Raw genomic sequence first — 19,362 nt, forward strand, 5'->3', positions numbered from 1 at the left:
GGGGCGCAGGGGGCGCTGCCGCTGCCGCGGTGCCGCCGGTGCGGCCATGGCGGAGGGTCGGGGTGCTCAGCCCAGCTTCGGCCGCCCCGTCCCGCCGCCGCAGACCGGCTGGGAGCGGCTCCGCGAGCTCTGGCAGCGGGAGTGAGCGCCGGGATGGGGCGGGATGGGCTGGGCCGGGCCGGGCCGGGCTGGGCCGGGGCCGCGGCGGTCCCGCCGTGCCTCCCGCCCCATCCCGGCCCTTCCCTTGCAGCGAGCTGCAGCGGTTCCCGGAGGAGACGGTGAACCTCTTCAAGGCGGCGTTCACGGCGGGCCTGGTGGGCTGGCTGTACGGCGGGCTGCCCGCCTTCGTCAGCGCCCGCAAGGCCTTCATCGAGCGCAGCCACGGGGAGCTGTTCCAGAACCGCGCCGATGCCGTGGTACGGCCCGGGGGAGCCGCGGGGGGAGCGCTGGGCATCGCCCCCGCTCCGGGACCGCGGGGAGCCGCGGCCCTGGGACGGCCCCGGGTGTGGAAGTTGCCCTTGGAGCCCGCGGCTCGCGGTGACACCGGAGCCCGCTGGAGGCCGTGTGGCCTTGTGTTTGTAGGACGTGTGTGTGTGTGCGTGTGTGTGCCCGATTTTGGTACTTTGCGGCAAAAACAGCGAGGTGTTTGCTGTGTCTGAGTGTGTGCAGCCTGCCTGATCAGCTGCTGTAAGTTAGGTCTTCCCTGATACCCAGATTCTGCACAGTTAACTTAGAAGAAAGTGTCCTTAAGTTACAGGGAGAGTTGATAACAAAGTTTCCTGTTCTGTTAAATGGCTGATTAGTATGTCTTGAAGGGCCTTTTTGCTTCTTAATTTTAGTGTGCTGGCAAGAGACTTCACAGCCCTTTTGTCTTAATAATGGGAGTCATTTTAAGACCATTTAAAATTCTTTTCTACAGCACAACAAAGAACATGTGTGACATTTTGTAGGTGCGATGTATCTGGATTTTAAAAGTGTTGGTTACCTGGATCAAGAGGGAGAAAACCCCTTTAAAAATCTGCCTGATGTAAAATCTGATTTTTCATCACTCTCAATTAGAGTTTGCCCCTGACATAGCAGCCTGTAAAGTACCAGTGCCTGGCTTTCCTCTGCACCCGAGCTAAGGTCTCACACCACAACTGAGAATTTATTTACTTTTGCGGTATTAACTTCAACATTTTTAATTTTCGTGAAGCTTCTGTTTATCACATCTTTAAAAAATCCTCTCATTTTCAAACTTTTAAGCGCCAGCATTAAACTGCAGAGGGTCTGTTAACATTTAATGCAGGTGGTTATTATTTACTTACTATTGTTTATTGATGGTCATTAATTATTAATACTCTCTGAGCTCATAATAATGAACTAGTTTCTAGTTTTTTGTGTAACCTGTCCTCTCTCTGACCTTAGCAATCTGCACATCGTGCTGGCCTCCGCAGTTTCATCCGCTACGGCTGGCGCTGGAGCTGGAGAGTCGCGACTTTCGCCACAATATTCAAGTAAGTGTTTCCCGGTGGCAGTGGGAGGAGAGCTGGCTTTGTGCTCCTGCATCAGGAGGCAGCACTCACAGCTCTGGTGACTGGTTGAGGCTCCAAGTGTTGTGCTAACGTGAGTCTGATTGATCAGGCGTGAACATGAAGAGGGTTTAACCTTTTAGAATGATCCCAGAGTTCAGATCTTCTCATGAACCAACCCAAACCCTAAAAGCCCTGTTCTTGCATCTAATCCATGCTGTTGCTGGCTGGAATACTGTTCTTCCCTTCCTTGACAGCTTCTTTCTGCTTTTGTTTCACCTCTTTTTGTGTGTTTTTCTCTGGGAGAGTGTGATAGTGTGTTGGCAGTTTCTGGAAGAGCTTTCTATCCCACATTAATTTTTCTCCTTGTGGCTATGCCTTGTTACTTCTGGTTTGTATACACCAACGTTACTCACAATCTCTGCCATCACTCCTAGTTTGTGTGCACTAATGTTACTCACAATTCTTTGTTTTTGTCCTCAAACTCTTGCAGATGGTTGTCATGTTCTTAAGCAGTCGCTGAAGATCAGACCTACCAGTTCTATGTACCTTTTCAGGCCTTCAAATTTTCCCTGCACACACAAAACCCATGCAGAGAGAGTGTTCCACTTCCCTCATTTTCTCCCTTGGATGTTTCAGTGCATTTCTGACAACAGAGCATCAAATTAAGAATGCTCTTCCAAGTAGAGCCCTTTTCAACTACAAATATCTCTTTCCCTGACGTTCAAAATGGTAAATTTGTGTGTGATCCTAAGCCTGCTTTGTCTCTGTATGCAAGTATGTTCTGTCCCCTTCTGCTTTTGAGACACCAGCAGTGTTGACTGTCGTTATTTGATATTTTTGTCTCCCTAATTTTTTATTCCTTTCTGAATTTCTTCCTCGATCTTTCCTTTTTGTTTGGTATCTGGTTTTAGGTTTAGTTAGCCTACAGTTTGCCTTCTCTCCAGGAGCTTTTGGTTTCTGTGGATTTTCCTGGATTTCTTTGGATTTGACACGTAACCTCCACGTCCTCCACCAGGTGTCTCCCCTGCAGTCAGATCAGCCCCCTTTTCACCACCACCCCTTTGGAAAAGGCTCTGAAAGGAGCTGCTCGACCTTAATTGTTTCTGTAGAGCCCCAGCTGAAGGTTTTGTCCTGCAGTCGTGCAAATTTTAAGTTTCACAGTTAAAACCCAAGAAAATCAGGCAAGGTCTTACTGACACACGGGTCAGCTCCTGCGGGTAAAGGTCCTACACCAGGACTGGCTGACTGACAGGGCTTTGTCATTGCTCGGTTTCTTTTATCCTTGACTGTATTATGTTTTCCAGTGAGGCACTGGAACAGTGAGGCTGTGGATGTCCCATCCCTGGAGGTGTTCAGGGCAAGGCCGAATGGAGCTCTGAGCAACCTGGTCTATTGGAAGGTGTCCCTGCCCATGGCAGGGGGATGGAACTAAATGATCTCTAAGGTCCCTTCCAACCCAAACCATTCTGTGGTTCTGTACAATGGAAAAAAATCTTTGATAAAAAAAAAAAAGAAATAATATCCCAGATCCAGGCTGGGAACTCTGGTATTCCCTGGCCTGTGTCTGTGCAGCTGCTTCAGTAAAGTCACAGAAAGTCACGGGCGCTTGTGGCTGGCGCGAGTGTGCTCTGAACAGACGGGCAGCCAGGAGGCTGGAGGCAACCTGAGGGTTGGCTTAATGAAATCCAGCTTTATTTCAGGCTGCATTTTGCTGCCTCTCTTTTTCCATGTGCCGCTGCTGACTTCTTCTGTGCCTTTCCTTTGCAGCATGGTGAGCACGGGGCTGTCTGTGTACCGTGATAAAACCACCGTCAGTAATTTTGCTGCAGCAGGAGGTAAGAGAGCTGTAACCTTGTGTGCTTTCCTCCTTGTGAGCAAGGGTCTTAGCAGAAAGGAGTAAGCAGGTATCCACATTTCTTGGGTTTGAGTGGATCTCTGCCTTCTGTGCTTCCTGGGTTTTGCTTCTTGTTCCACTGCCTTCCCATTGTTACTCTGCTCCATCGTTTACCTGCTGTGTGACTTCATTTGTAACAGAGATACTGATGCACTGCTGAGACTAATTTGTGGTTATTAGTTCATCTTCAGAATACTTGCTGGAGTATTTTGGGTGAAAAATGCTCGTGTGAGGTAAAGGCAACACTTGGTGCATAACGTGCTCTCATCACCACCTATTTATTAGGGGAAGTGTTTTTTATTTCCACTCTTGATAGCAGTTCAGTGCCCTGTTTATGAGCTGCCCTTTTCATGCTAAGTTTTGCATGCCTGCTTTTGCCAACAGGGCTCTGGGTAAGTGATCTGCTTGTTCAGTTTTACAGGCTTTATTGCCTTTACAGTTGGATATGTGTTCTACTAATCTTTTCTGCCTTACATGGCAGCTACTATTATTAGCTGCTGTTGAACAGAAAAAAGGGGGGAGGGATCATGCTCCAGCCTAGAGAGAGCTTAGTTTTACTTTCATAGATACTTCTTAGCATTTCTTGGGCAGACTTTCTGAAGCAGGAGGAGCTTTGTAAATGTTTCAGTGCGGAGTTCATGGTGACTGTGTGGTGAGGGTCTCTCCCAGTGGCCATGGCACTTGGTTTCTGCTCTGTTAAAAGTAGATGTCAGCTCATGGAGAAGAGAAATGCAGCAAAGCAGCTCCCTACGTGATGGCCGGGGAGGGGAGGCTTCTGGTTTCAGTGGGTTTGTTCTTTTTTTAGGCTTCACAGGAGCCCTTTTCAGAATGCACTTGGGCCTGCAGGGACTGGCAGGCGGCTTCATGTTCGGAACAGCGTTTGGGTGAGTTGTGGCTGCTGCTGCTGGGTGATGGAGACTTAAACCTGCTCTTTAAGAGTGTTTGTGGCTGCACATACCAAGCCTTGAATCATAGGTAGGGCTACTGAAGCTTCCCTTCCTCTCTTGCCTTGAGGGATTTTCTGTGTCTCCCTTGGGACCTCATGATGGTCACTTTTCTTCCAACCTTTAAACTGTTGGGTTTTTTCTTCTTTGTTTCTTGATTTGTGTTTTGCTGCTTTCTCAGTAGTAAGAACTCAGTGCTCTCAGTACAGCATCTCACTTGCTGTTATTTGTTTATTAGAGGAGACACTAACTGTTGTTAAATAGTTAACAGTAGTTGTGTGGATGGGTTACAGACATGTCTCATGTCCCCCTTCCTTGGCATGGTCACTGATGAGCCCAATGCTTGCGTGCAGAACCACTGGATATCTGTTTTAAGGAACTCTGTAGTCTGTGGGTAAAGGCAGGAGTGCAAGATGTAGCTTCTGGGCTCCCTTCTCAGCTTCATCAGCAACTGCTCCTGTAGCAGCTCTGAATCCAGACAAGGGGAGTCAGATGTCATGATGACACCTTTTGAAGAGGACTTTACCCAGGGACTGCGAGGTAAAGAGTCTGTGTAAAAATAACTTTTTTACAAAATGTGCTCCATCAAAGCCAAAATATGGAGCAGCAGCCGTTGGGAAACACTGAGGGAGAAGCTGCGTGGCTGGGCTGCACAACCCAAGGCTGTAAAGTGGCACTTCTTCATGTACATCTTGCAGTCATGAGTCTCCTAAAGCTCCCTGGGGCATGGAGGAAATCTATGGTTCTCTCTCAGGGGCTCTGTCCATCAGGACAAGGATCTTTAACTGAGGAGAAGTCTGACTTTTCAAGCAGAGCTGGGATTTCTTCTCGAAGTGCTGATTTGTAAATATGCTCAGAAAGGAATCTGGGGACCCGCCTGAACAAGAGAATGAGCTTTATATGTGCTACTTGTCACTGTCAGGATGGTGTCAGCTGTGGCCATGCCTGGAAGCAGCCTAGGGAGCTTTACCAATGAAAACACAAGTACCTCCAGAGCTGGATGGAAGGGTGTCACTGTCTGAATTATGGGTGCAGTGCTCTACAGGAGTTGTTTGGGCACCTTAAATTCTTCCACCCCTTTGCCCTGTCAATGAGTAAATTCAAAATATGTTATCACAGGGGCTCCAGTGAGTCAAAGCTGAAGAGAGGCTGTGCTTGGTGGGTCACACTGGAATAGGAGTAGCTTAGTCTGTGGTGCAGTGTGAGTCTTGGGGAATGCGATGCTCCCCTGATGTGATGTCTGGCTCCGCTGTGCTCCTTTTGTCAATGCCAGTGAGTTGTTGCTGTTGTGTGTCTCCTGGGTGACTCGTGACTTCTCTGCTTCCTCCTGTAGGATCCCTGCAGGAGGCCTGTTAATAGCATTGCATGGCTTGGTTGGCGAGACCTTGCAGGAGAAGAGGACTCGCGAGCGCAGGGAGCTGTATGAGCAGAAGCTGGCAGAGTGGTAAGGAGCAGCTCCAAGGGTGGTTCAAACATTTAAAGGCTCCACAACGCTCCTCAGTTCTCCTGCTCTTGGTTGTCAGTGTGTTTCACATACCAGTCTGAGAACTTTTTTCCATCCCTGTTAAAAAGAGGAAAGAGGGATAGCTGGAGGCTTTGGAGGAAAAAAGACCATGACACTGGTTGTGTGACTTACTCACTGACAGTGTCAGTTCTAGAATGAACTTTTCAGGAGCTGGAATTGTGCAGTCATGCCTTTGTCAGGAGGATACAGGCATAAAATTGCTTTGCACTCTCTCTTCTCTCCTTAGGCAATCCAGGCTCAATGTGACTGAAGTCTTGGGCCAAACGGAAAACAACGCCCAGGGAGGGCTGAAGATGGACTGAGCAAGAGACTTTAGGAGCTACTGAATCCTCCCCAGATCTCTGTTGTAAGAAGCTACTGTAAGACCCCAGTCCCAAAGCCACAACCTTAACTGGGATTATTACTTTTAAAAAATATACAAGACTCCAAAAGTTTTGCCCAATGAACTTTTGCAGAGTTAATACCTCGAGATAGTGTAAAGAGAAGAAGCCACACACTTTTCCTCGAGAGGTGCTTTTACTGATAGTTTAGGGGAGAAAATAAGGGAACTTGGCAAGTGTTTAAGCCCTTTTAAACTTTTGCCAAGATCTTTATTTCCTCCCTTATTAAAAGGATCTCCTGAGAAAATGTGTGCTGCATTCTCTCTTTAGGCTGTCTCAAGGTATTAAGAAGTGAAGACTGAAAAATTTGGTTAGGCAAGCTCTTTGGACTCGTGTATATTTTTTAAAAGTAATACTCCCAGTTAAGCTTGTGGCTTCGGGACTGGGGTCTTACAGATACAAAGCATTTTGATTCTGCTCATGAAAGTCTTCAGTCAAGGGATGGTGGAGCTCTTCTGTGGACACACTCATATCCTGTGGAAAAGCCTTTTGCTGAGAACATTGCTCATGGATGCACATCACTGCATGGGAGCTCAGAAGGGCCAAGCCTGTTCCACCTGAGAAGGTGGAAATGCGACTTTGCACACTGGGAAGTGTCATCTGGGTTTGGCAGGGAGTGAGGGCAGCTCCAGAGCCTCGTCTAAGGACCCATTTCACTGCTCAAAGTGTCCAAACCACCAGCAATGTAGAAATATTCAAGGTAAAGGGGCCTGTGAATAGTTTATGTGCTAAAGGTACCCCGATTCCAAAAGTTAACTGTGCTCTGGTGCAAGCTGTCTTCAGGCAGCACCTGAAGAACTTACTGACTGTGGTTTCCTCAGGCCTTGGTTCCTACAGTACTTGGGGTATTTTTCAGTCAATGTTGAGGAAGGGTGGAGGAGCAGGGAATGATATGGAAATGCCCTGAAAAAGGCAAGTTTTGGGTTCCTCAATATAAGTCTGAGCGGGCCACAGGAAAGATGACTTATTTCTGGTGGTGATGGTGGAAAATTTGGCACTGTGGACAGTTTTAACAATAAAAAGGCCTCTAATTTCATTTGAAAGTTGGAAATTGGGGGATGACTTTTTGGGGAAATGTGGTTCAAGACACTCAATAAAGCCATATAGCAGTGGTGATTGTGTCCATAAGCTCTTTATGTCAGTACAGTATGTACTTCATGTTAGTACAGAGAAGTATAGAGAAGCATCCTTGAGTGATATCCCATGAGAAGAGGTCTAGCTGAGATCCCACCAGTGAGCAATACAGTCTGGTGGCAGTATCAGATGTTCCCTCTATCCAGTAATAAAGGCAATAGCCAGGAGAGTGCCAGGTCTGTCTGTTATTTTGATCAGAGATCAGCTGTTAGTTGTTATCTGTGGGTAGGGCTGTAGTTAATGTAAAATGGTCTCTACTCAGGAGGGCCATCACTGTTCCCTCGAAGCAGAATGCCAGGATTCTGGTTCCCTTTTTTTGTTGGAGATTTTTCTGCTACTGAAGGGAATTACATCCAGGCAGGGGGTTTGGGTCTACTTCCCACAGGAAAAGAGTAGTCAAGTCTGTTCTGGTTGAATGCTTTTACAGATAATTAGTGTTGATTGAAATATGAACAGTCGATCCCGGAGAGCTTATTCCACCCACCCAAAGCAGATTTTTGGCACTGTTTGCTTTCAAGAAGGTGTTGTGTTTTCTGACTTCTGAAATGAGCATTTAATTTTTTAAACATCCCAGTGTTGTTCATTTTTCCATTGAAGAAATACCTCTGTTTCAGGGTTGTCATCAACAAGCTCTGGTCTTTTCTATGTGTAAGTGAAGGATCTGAATAAGCAGAGGTGTGGATATGTCTCTCCCTCTTCCTGTTTTAGCCTCTGCATGCACTGGTGACAGTAGTGTTGTTGTCCTTTGCCCCCTCAAAAAAGGAAATAGCAGGCCTTTCTGAATCACCTTTTTGCCATTGTGCTTACACAGTGATGTCTTATCTTTTTCTCTTTTCTCTTTTTTTTTTTAATTTTTTTGCTGTTACATCCCCACCCAGTATCCCTCGCTCTTATCTGTGCAGCACTCTGGTGACATTAGCTGTGTCATTGCTGTCTCTGTTCCTATTTGGTGGTATTTGATGTGATGTCTAAAGAATACTAATTTTCCTGTGCCTGACCATTGATGCAGGGACGTTCTCCTGTGGGAGGGCAGGCAGAGCCAAGGTGTAGCAGTTGTGTGGATTTTCTCCAAGGGAGGAAGGGAGGGCTGCTACATGTCCTTATGCTGCACTTTAGCACGGGGAGGCAGAGGCTTCCAGCTGCACTCAGGATTAGCAGCCATTTGTTTCTCAGTTTCCCGCTGAATTTAGTTCCTTGCACTTCTTCATTTCTTACCCTCAAAGTCACTGTCTGACTTTGACAGACAGTGAGGAGTGAGGAGCTGGTTCAGAGCTTATTTTTTAAATACACATGTAAGGGATTCTCCACAGCCCCACTCCCTCCACCCCCAGGAAAAGCACAGCACTGAAGTTATGGTCCCTCCACTTTCAGAGTAGGTGACACAGGTAACAGGGGTACGGTGAGAACCTCCTACCCCTGCATTTTACTTTTGCAGAGAACCTCCTGCTTGGAGGGAGAAGGACAGCCTGTAGCTGCACTGCTCAGTTAATCCCTGGCAAACTGACAGACGTGAGGTCACGAGCTGGGGACCTGAGTGCCATTTTGTCACTGCTGCCAGCACACCAAACAGAGCTGTGGCTTGGTACCAGCTGTACCTGGTACAGCTTTGTCAACCCCTGCATCACCTGCCTTGAAGCTACACAGTGTGTGTTTTTAGCAGCTGTGAAACAGTGGCAGAGGCTCACGTGAAGAACTGAAAGGCTCTACCACTTCTCAGCATGTGGGTAGACATCTGTTGTTACTGAGGAAAGGAAACTGAGTTTACAATTAATTTTTTAATTAGTTAAAAAAAATGTTATGTACAAAAAACCCATGATAAACAGAGCAGCTCACCTGCTACAATGACCCAGATATTAAGCTGAGAAGGTCTCACAGAAACCATTTGTGTGCAATTCACTGAATACAGCATAAGGCAATAGAAAACAGGACTCAGGGTATTAGTGCTTAAGGAAAAACAAACCAAACAACCTGCCCATCAAGACTGTAAAAATAACTTGGTGGTGGACATGTTTGTCAGTGAAACTTGGTTTCCTTTAGAAGGAGTTACCAAAAGTGTCACTGGAGTCTGTGGTGATGTAGAAAGGTTTGGCACAGTGCAAAAGACAAACCTTTCTCCAGGAGGCTGCACAATCATCAGTCAGGAGCAGAAGTGGAGAATGGGACAGTCAGAGGGAAAACGTGCTGGTACAACCTGTCAGAGCTGTGGTGTGGCTGGCAGGGTGGAATTGCATTGTGATTCGAGGGAAGGATGGTGCTGGAAATGAGCAGAGGTGGAAGTGAATGCCAAAAGAGGTGGTCAGAATGCAAGAAGCTGGTAGTTTGTGCTGGAAGGAACACGAATAGGCTGAAAGAAGAGGAAACCTGAAAAGTGTGAGACACCATTGCCCATACACCAAGTCCTGCAGTAGGGTCAGGCTGCCTCGTGGAAACACTCTGATTTCTGTCACTTATGTTCTGTTTGCAACCAGAACACACAAGTGCAGAGTATTGTTTCCTTATAACCCAACTTATCTCCTTTTCTCTGTCAAAAACTCCTCTGTAAGAATGTTCTGGAGTTCCCATTACACTTTGTACAATGGGAAAGCAGTAAAAAAAAAAAGATGGGACAAAACAACTCTGCAGGAGTAGAAGGGGAGCAGTGCCTTATTTTTTACTAGTGACTTGATCTCATAACTCAATATTCCATAAACCACTTTAATCTTCCTATTTTCTCCAGCAGTTTCTCTCACAATATGTACCCTCTAGAAAAAAAAGTGAAATGGATGGAATATGTCCTTGCTGTGTCCTAGGAAGATAAACAGCTCAGGCAACAATACATCCCACGGAGGTGCTTTCAGGCTTTGGTCTGCCCTGATAACATGCATAGAGCAAGGGAATGGGTACAGCTTGCAGAGCAGAAGGGAAAAACATACCTGTAAAACTCAGGGCAGAGTTCAGTTAGGTTAGTATGCAGAGTTGCTTAGGAAGCTTGTTGGGGCTTTTTCCTCCTTTCCCCTTAAAATGAGAAATCAATTTTTCCTACACGGTAGGCACGAATGTCAGCCAGATCAGATGAGTCCTATCCAGTATTAGCATTCTGTAGGGAAAATCCTTCAAGTCCTGGCTGGGTAGAGAGAACACTGGCAGAAAGCAGCAACATTCAGTGCAAAGTCAGTCCTTAGGTTACTGTGAGAGACTCTCAAGAATCTGCAGAGCCTCCCCTAACAAGTGTCCCTAGGCAGAGGTACCAACACAAGCAGACCTATGTTTATGAAGCAAGGCCCTGAGTTACGTTTCATTACAGTAGATATGCGAGATAACCACTGACTTTAACACAAATTTCAGTGGGGCTTTACAGGTGTGGGTAGGAAGGAATGCACATAAAAGCTCGTACGTTTGTATGCACACGTGTGCCCTCACACAGCAATTTAATGGAGGGGCTGTGTTGGCTGGGTTGGCAAGGTCATCCTGTCAGGAGAGAAAGGCTGCGAGAACTTGTGCCACTGCTGTGGGTAAGCAATATTAGTTGGCTGTTAGCTGTGCTGTCAGTGTGTATCGTTCCCTAAAAAGTCTCGTAGCACTGCAAATAAGCATGAGGCAGAGAGACTCACTTCCAAGGTGAAGTTTTTTTCATGAAAAACGTGAGCATTATTGCCTCTTTAGGGGGGAAGTGACATACATCCGTAATGGTCAGGTTCAAATCCAAAGTCCTCCAGCATGAAGAACTCGTGTGAGGCTGAATATAGAAGAAGTTTTAGCTTCTCCCCGTCACAATATGGAGGCACAGCCTGACTTGAGCTTGTGTGTTGGGGTCCGGGGGGTTCCAAGGGGTAGCTCTGCGTTGCTAAAGGGGTAGGCAGGCCCCTGGTTCCCACAGAAGCAGCGTCAAAGCCAGAGGTTCCCAAAGCCTTGAACTGGTGTGTCGATGCCGACGACGTTCTTCTGCCCCATTGCAGGAGCACAGAGGGTCCTCCCAGGCCGGGGTTCCAGTGACCCCGTTGTAACGAGAGCACCCCAAAGCTTCTGTTTGACTTCATTCACATGAGATTATGTTGTCAGTCGTGTTTTCAGTCGTGGCAGCAGAGTTTTTCTGCTGCTGCCATCCCCTTGCAGAGAGCCAAAGGGTCAATGCCACAAGCATTGCTGTACAACGAACGGCGGAGTCTGCAGTGCGGAATGCACGGGGTAAGAAACCTGAGGGATTCAAAGAAAAAGTATTTACTGATTTATTTTTTTTTTTTTTTGCCGCCCCTTCTTAATCTTAAACGTCGAACGGAAACGTTGCAGAGCCGACAAACGGGTATACACCTGCGACAGCCCTCCACAAGAGGGCTCCTATTCCATGAAATCGGAGCGGCAGGACTGCGAGCGACGGTCCGGCTCGGCGCTTCCTGCAAAACCTTTGGAGTGTGCAGGGATGCTACCCCTCTGCGGAGCGAGGATGGCTAATGAATGCGCTCCCCAATTTAAACAGCAGCGGGACGTGGCTCAGTACACCCTGCAGTTCCGAGATGGCAGTCGGCCACCAAGGAAGCACGGCTTCCATCCCTGTCCCAGGCACTGGAGCTGGGAAACACCACCTACGGAAAAGCCTGGCAAACTTTTGTAACAAAATAGAGGAATGTGGAAGAATGGGTTTGTTCAGTAGGTAAACTCCTGCCACTGCCATCACAAAACTCCCCAAAATTCAGGCTAACCAAGGCTCTAGTATCTGTCCCGGGCAGGGCCTTCCCCGGAGGAAAACATGAGTGGCTGTTCAGGTTTGGAAATGAGACGAGTGGCCTGAATGAGAGTTTCCCCTCCTTTCCACCTCAGAACTATTAAGCTTTTTAGATCACCACAGCACACAGCGTGACAAATTCGTGACTTGCAGGACTCCACAGCTGCTGCTCTGAGGCATTACCCTGGCAATTCCGTGGCTGCGGTGAGAGCAGGAAATGCCATCACCTGGATAACGATGTGAATAAGAACAGTTACCTGCTAATCTTTCTTTCAAGCCAAAGCCAATATAATGCTTTGTAATCATAAAACTTTGGCAAGCCAGAGCCTTCCCCAGCCCATCTTTTGCAACACCTCGTTGTTGAAGGTAACTCCTTTTAAAATATGAGTGTTTCCTAGGCAAGTCTTAGGGAGGAAGCTTTTCCATTCCTCCAGCTGCTGAAGGGAATGGAGATATCTCAGAAGTGGACTGGCATAGCTGGTATTACTGGGAAAGCTGGAGCTGTTCTCTTGTTCACCCCTCCCTCACCACCATTTAGTCAACCCTTCTTTTCTATTACCAGTGATGTTTCCCATGTTTATGTATCAGATCAGGCTCACAGGGAATCAGCCAGAAGTAACTTCTAGGGGGCAAAGCCACATGTGGGACCTGTAGTAGTGATGAGCTACTTACAAATGAGTCCAAAAGGACAGGGACTAAAAGACTGCCCAGTTCTCAGTTGGGAAGTCCATAAAACGAGCAGGGCAGCAGCAGGGGATGTCCCTGCAGATCCTGATAGCTGGAGGACTGTGCTGCAAGCCCACCTCTCAGATATTAATCAGCTTCCTTGCACAGGTTCAGAGCAGACACTGACAGTCGAAGCTGTCAAATGTTCTTTTTCTTTCATCTCTCTGTCTCTCTTCATCCCTATTTAGTCCCAGAAATTTCATGTTCATTAATGAAATGAATGCCAAAGAAACTTACACACCATACACACAGGGCCCATTCAATGGAAAAAGCAGCTTAGCAGCCCAACAAATTCAGTCCTCTAATGTTTTTCACTAGATTTTCACTAGAAATTTGAAATAACCCGAACAAAGCAATGCCCCACAAGGAATGTGAGCATCATTCCTCTGGTTACTTGACTGGAAAACACAACGTGTCCAGGTTAGGAATAGGGCCCTACTGCTGTTACTTACCCTAAAAGACAGCCCACACTCATATTAAAAGGCACACGTGGTGTTGTGAGCTAACATGGCATGAGAATCCAGTGGTATTTGAGAAGCTATTTTGCCAAGAGAAGAGTGGTGAAGAAAACTACCTGCAAATGCAATCTGGTCATACAGATGATGTTTCAGATGTCACTTTGAGGCTCACAGGTGGCTTCGTACCTTCCTTCATACCCTCTTCCACCGGATCCTGGGGCTTACAACAGTGAGGACAAACTGAAATTTGGAATCAGAGAAGACATAAAAGTGATGACTCCAAATGTCTTCTTCAACAAAGTGTAACTGAGAGTGGGAAGAAAGGAGAGAAGAAATTAAAGAGATCCCTTAGGTCTAGTTACTTCTATTTTAATTTGGCAGGACTCACCCCTGCAGTACATCCTAATATGCTTGGCCCATGGCCATAGGCTGATCTGATAGAAAGCTCTGTTATATATAAATATTATCAATATAGTGTCATATGGATAAAACAGTTCTCATTAGCAGAGGCATGGAACCTCAGCCTGGCATAAAGACAGGTTGCTACATGCTAAGATAAGTTAGAAGGGAAATAAAAGTTACACATCACTAAATGCAGTTTTCCTATCAAATGAAAGAATGCCGGTGTTAAAACCAACAAACTCTTTCAGTGCTTTAAAAGGACCTCAAGAATAAACAAGTCCACTACATATCTCAGCATCTCATGAATGACTTTTGTTTTAACTGTTCAGGTTGAATCTCTACTACCACAGCAAACTGTACTTGCACAAATCATGCAACATGAATCATAAGCCATTCTTTAAGTGACCTCTAATCTTGGTGCTCTGTGTTTGCATTCCTTAATTACTGTAAAGACAGGCTCTGAACCTCAACAAAGCATCTGCACGTTTTGGTCACCACAACAATCACACATCTGAGAACTCTTACTTCCGTTTCGCTCTGTCTTTCTATTCTTCCCTCCCACACTTCAGCTCTTTGAAGCATGGCCTTCTGAGCTCAGAAACCACTCTTAGCATCAAGGCAACTCCTGACTCAGCTTTCCATGGGCCAGAGCAACAGAGGTACTCTCAGACCTACTCTGAGCTCCCACAAGAGCCCTGGAAAGGTGACCTGCAGCAGCACCAGCAGGATACACTCTTAGGACAGATATTTCCCTTCCCAGACAGGTGGCAATGCCCAGCAATACTGAAATGGGACAACTATACAAACTGGGAAGTTGGATGGAAACTCTGGCTTCAGTTACTTACAGTGTACACTTGGGCTGGAAAGTGGCTGTACCGAATAGCACCACCTGACTTGGCAAATCCACTCCCTGTGCATATTATGCAAATAGGACTGAAAGGGAAATTCCAGTTTGTGCAGCCCTGTGCCATGCTGTTGCAGGTGATTGCATCCTACCACATGGGTATGCTTTTTACATCTGCTTTAAAAGCAATTTGGTCCCTATATAAAAGACTATCTCAGAATGCTCCGGAATCGTGCTAATTTAATGGTGAGGAACCTTTTAATTTCCAGCCAATATTTGTTTAGAGCCAAATCTTCAATTCCAGTTCATTTTCTCCTATAATTAGAAGTGCATTATACATGCAGCTAACAGCACAGGCTGTGATCAAATGTGATTTTCTAGGTTTCAGCCTGCTCGTTGCTTTCCCGTTGACACAGCCCCAGGGAACAGCAGGGGACAGCCAGCACTGGTGTCACAGGGGCACAGGAGTGGAAAATGAGGAGGTGCACAGGTGTAACCAAGAGTCACTGCCTTCCAGAAGCTTCCTTTCTTTGTGATAAAGCACTAAAAGGAAATCAGCCCAGCCTGACTCAATGGTCACGCTGGTTTTTGAAGGGATGTGGTCGATGAGGAGGGGAAAAGAAAAATAGTAATGCAACCTCCACACCTCTGACTTGGGAGTGAACTTGTCTGAGTAGAGGTATCAGAACACACAAGCATGACAGACTTACAAGTGTCTGTAAGCAAACTGAGTCCTTGCTGTCCAGCACACAGCCTTTTCCAAAGGGGGGTACCGTGGTGACCATGATGGGCTGGGGTGCTCAGAACTGGGGGCTCCCGGTTTAAGTGGCCTGAGCACAGAGCCCTCTCAGTGTGGGATTCTTGTCCCCACACAGCTTCCCCAGTGCCCTGACAGAACTCGGTGTGGTGGTATTTATAACATGTTGCAAGGCCTGCTGTCATTCTCCGTGACTGCTCTGCAAAGCTGCTAACAGGGTGTGGATAAGACATCTCCTGCTGTTGACTTTCAATCCTAGCTGCCTTTATAAATCCATTAGATGTCTACCCACATCTTCAGGGGCTTTCTGGTGAGGTCAGCTTAGACATGATTAGGAGCAACAGCTAACAGATGAGATTTTTTGAGGGGAAAAAAAAAATCTACTTAGTTGCCAGCTAACCCTGAGGTGTTTGAGATCCCCTTGGAAAGCTCCTGGAGACACAGCTGGAGTTACTGAAGACTTCATAGGGTGGGACCAGGCACCTCACCTGGGCCATTTTGGGCCACACAAAAAATACAAATCCAATTCTCCTGATTGGTGTTCTCCTAAAAGTGGGGCACTGCTATGCTGAAGTGTTTTCTGTGGCCCTAACACTGTGTATTTTTGTTACTTTGGCTCAGAGACTATCTGAGGGATTGTCTAAGTAGGGTGTGGAGAGAGATCCAATTTTGAAACTCTCAGTGCTCAGCCGTATCTATCACGATCACCAAAACTCTTGGCATCTGAAGGCATCTTAGGTCACATCCTAATACACGAAAATGAACCTCTGTGAATATCTTCATTTCTGTATACCCCTGGTTTTGGAAATATTCTGATCTGCTGGCAAAACTCCCCATCACCCTTTCATTCCCAAACCTGAACCCTAGTTCAGTGTGCTGCCTGCACACAAAATGTAGCAAAGTCACGAGCTAGACTTAGATTTTGTGACAGTGGGTGCTGAAATAAAAAAAAAAAAAAAAAGGAAATGAGAAGAAGGTAGAGAAATACCTAATGTGGCAGTATAGTTTCTATAAATGTGTATCTTAATAGAAACATAAGCAGTAAGAGACAGTTTCTTGAAAAAGGAGGTACACTTACCACGCCTTGGGAGGTATCTTGCTGCCAGGATGATTGCCAAAATGAAGGTGATAACAACAATGCTTGAAGCAGTAATGACATTATAAGGTGGAGGCACAGGAGGAACAACACAGTCATTTGTTTTTTCTGAGGCAGGAGAAATAAAAAGTAAAGGACACAACGACTTATTGTCATTTTCACGTAAGAGCAGATACGTGAATTTTGGTGGCTCTGGCTAAGTTCTAACTCAGGTATTCAGCCTGAAAATGGACCTGTTCGATAAACAAACGAGAAAAGCTGGTGCCTTAATTTCTTCCACTTTGCCGCATTTGCTCTGTGCTGAAATTTTTAACATATCCACAGAGTGTGAAATGCTGGGGTTTTGTCCAGAACAGAACTGAGACAGGCAATATTTGAAAACACATACGCTGTTTTAAAGGAAGTATTTGGGCTTGGTGGAAGGGTCTGAGTCTGCAGCTAGAAAATTTCCATTTTCAAAGCTACCCTGCAGTTTTCCATACTGTTTTCATCAGATTTATGCCTAATTCTCTTCCCTTTGGATTCAGAGGTGAAGGAGAACGATGCATTAAATGGGCTAGAACAGACTTGTTTTTTCTGTGTGGCAGGAAAACAGTGTTGTGGCAGAGTTCAGCTTCAGCGGATCCAGAGCCTTTGGCTTTTCACCATAGGAGATGACATTCCACTGCTGGGATATAAGAGCAGATACCAGGCCATTCCTGTACACTACAGGACAACCCTAATTCAGCAGGAGGGACAGACTTGCTGCATGTCTGTAGGCCCCCAGAGCTGTGTGAAGAGATCTTCAGTTTTTCATCATCTGCATCTGGCAGAGTTGAGCATCATTCCACGTCTAAGACACTGGCCTGATCTGCTGTACAATCTTTCCCCCCCACTGTAGGGTTTGCCTCCTGTGTTTACCAGAGGCTGTATTCTGCCTGGAAGTCTGCTCATGAAAGACTTGTCTAAAGGATCAATTACATCATCCCATAATGGGAGTGGTTCTATATCTTAAAAATCAAAAAGCAAGGGGTTTGTGACTGCTGTGACTGTGTCGCTGTTGATTGCACCCTCCTCTGAGAATCTGTGTGACAACAGTGTATTACTATTATTGCCTTTTTTTTTGTTGCTCTCCTTTTCTATGTAGCATGATATTCATAACCTTCTTCCATTAGCATCTCTAGGGACATTATGCACTACATGCAGCAATAACCAATATTCATAAAGCACTGGTTCCTGGCATTAGTTCTGAAGCTGAATGGCACCTCTCCCCACAAGCCCCTTTGATTTTAGTAAGGTAGATGAATAAGCTGCCTTGATGAATAAGGTACAATTCCCTAGGAAAAATAGCACTTCTCTATCTTCCCCTGAAGGTGCCCTTATCTCTACAGTAAAAACATCAGACCCACAGACATTTCAGAACACTTTTTTCGGTAGCAACGTTAAAAAAAAAATCCTTTTGGCTTTAAGAATTTTCTGGCAAATCCCCTTCTACTGCAAAACATCTGGACCGTAGTATGCTGCCTTCCCTCATGCTGTTTCCACTTGTGCCTCAAGCTTTTCAAAGCACAGAGTTATCTATTATGCTATCACTTCTAAGCCAGGCTCAGTGATGGAATTCTTTTCGTATGAGTTAACCCTGTATTACATTTAAAAGCAGAATTTTGTCTAGACCCCAGCTGAACAGTTTCTTTCACTGAAGCAGGGACAAACATGCTTGTTAAATGAGGAAATTCTTTTTAAGTGCATCCCGTGGCTTTTAAAGCACAAATACCATTCAAATACCAGGTCTGTGTCATGCAAGTGGCAGCAGGACTGTGCTGGTGCAGAGAGGCACTGGATGGTGGCAACCCTGACCTGTGGGAGCAACTGAGCCTGATATCACAACAGGATCCAATTGCCTTCTCAGCCCAGCTGTGACAGAAGAGCAGCAGGAAGACAAAGCCATCACCGCTTGTCAGTCACTGTTGTGACTCTCCCTTCCCACCCCTGCTGTCTTACAGCCTTTAAAACATTTTGGCGCACAGCTCACAGGTGGGGTCGTTGTGCCGTCCTTGCGTGAACAGTTACACAAAACGGTTTTGTAACAAAAAAACCACTAATAGCACATACCCAGAAGCAAACTGGTGGACTTGGCCAAGCCATCATATTCAACGGAGCAAGTGACATTGACGTCGCTGGTCACGTTGAGCACCAGCGTGCCGGTGACGTTGTACGGGCTGAAGCTGGACTCGGACACCCAGCTGGCATTCCACTCCACAGACACGTTGTTGAGGGCTCCAGAGATTCTGGGTTTGGGGAAACCTCCGTGAGAAGAGCACACTATCACCATCTCGGCTGATTCACAGGAGCTAGCGGACACCTCTGCTGTTACGCTGGGCTGGCTGAAGTCGGCTGAAGCAAAAGAGACTCGGTTACCATTCCCGTCAGATCACAGCGAGAGTTGCAGTCCCCATCACCCACAGTGAGAGCAAAGGCTCCCCCACAGGGCATTCTCCCCCTGCCATAATTTAATTGGCCTCTTGTGCCATATTGCCAGTCAGAGAGCTGCAGCAGGTTGCTCAACTCACTGCACAATGATCCTTTTTGGAGCAGCTACGGTTTCAGTGCGTGTTTGCTCCCTGCCTGACTCATCGTGTGACCATGTGACTGCTGGGATCTGCACAGGGCAGATTCTGGTCCTTGGTGTGTCCTCCGTGGCTTCTGCTGCCCACAAAGCCCTGGGATACCAAGTAACTTTTAACTAGTGAAAGAAACTTGCTCAACACTGCGTGGCTGACCAGTGGCGAGCAAGGAGAGACACAGATTTCCCTCCAACTCCGCTGTCTGTTGAGCAATATGACACTGCCATCCAGTCTAGAAAGTCCCTTCAGACATCCCAGCCTGCTTCCAGCAGGGATGAGGGAAAATTTCCCTTTCCTGGTCCCCAGAATAACCGATCCCACTTTACCAAAAGGAGCAGAAGTCTACCACAATTGTTACAGCTGGCCTGCTAAGACAGCAAGGGAAT

General features: G+C 46.5%; 2 protein-coding genes across 2 annotated transcripts in view; one reads left to right on the top strand and one right to left on the bottom strand.

Moving 5' to 3' along the window:
• On the top strand, window positions 1–7,371 carry TIMMDC1 (translocase of inner mitochondrial membrane domain containing 1). The gene is made up of 7 exons (XM_064643365.1): window positions 1–141; window positions 251–416; window positions 1,408–1,496; window positions 3,282–3,349; window positions 4,214–4,292; window positions 5,686–5,796; window positions 6,104–7,371. The coding sequence occupies exons 1-7, from the start codon at window positions 47–49 to the stop codon at window positions 6,177–6,179; spliced, it is 684 nt and encodes a 227-aa protein (XP_064499435.1). The 5' UTR covers window positions 1–46; the 3' UTR covers window positions 6,180–7,371.
• Window positions 7,120–19,362, bottom strand: part of CD80 (CD80 molecule) — a 26,583-nt gene continuing 14,340 nt past the window's right edge. Inside the window, exons 4-7 of the mRNA XM_064643371.1 lie at window positions 18,465–18,746; window positions 16,356–16,481; window positions 13,391–13,514; window positions 7,120–11,564 (exon numbers count right to left, since the gene is read on the bottom strand). Coding sequence (XP_064499441.1) covers window positions 13,408–13,514; window positions 16,356–16,481; window positions 18,465–18,746 — 515 coding nt within the window. The 3' untranslated portion in view covers window positions 7,120–11,564; window positions 13,391–13,407. The remainder of the gene's footprint in view (window positions 11,565–13,390; window positions 13,515–16,355; window positions 16,482–18,464; window positions 18,747–19,362) is intronic.

Source organism: Pseudopipra pipra, chromosome 2, assembly GCF_036250125.1.
Source record: "Pseudopipra pipra isolate bDixPip1 chromosome 2, bDixPip1.hap1, whole genome shotgun sequence".
Classification (NCBI taxonomy): domain Eukaryota; kingdom Metazoa; phylum Chordata; class Aves; order Passeriformes; family Pipridae; genus Pseudopipra; species Pseudopipra pipra.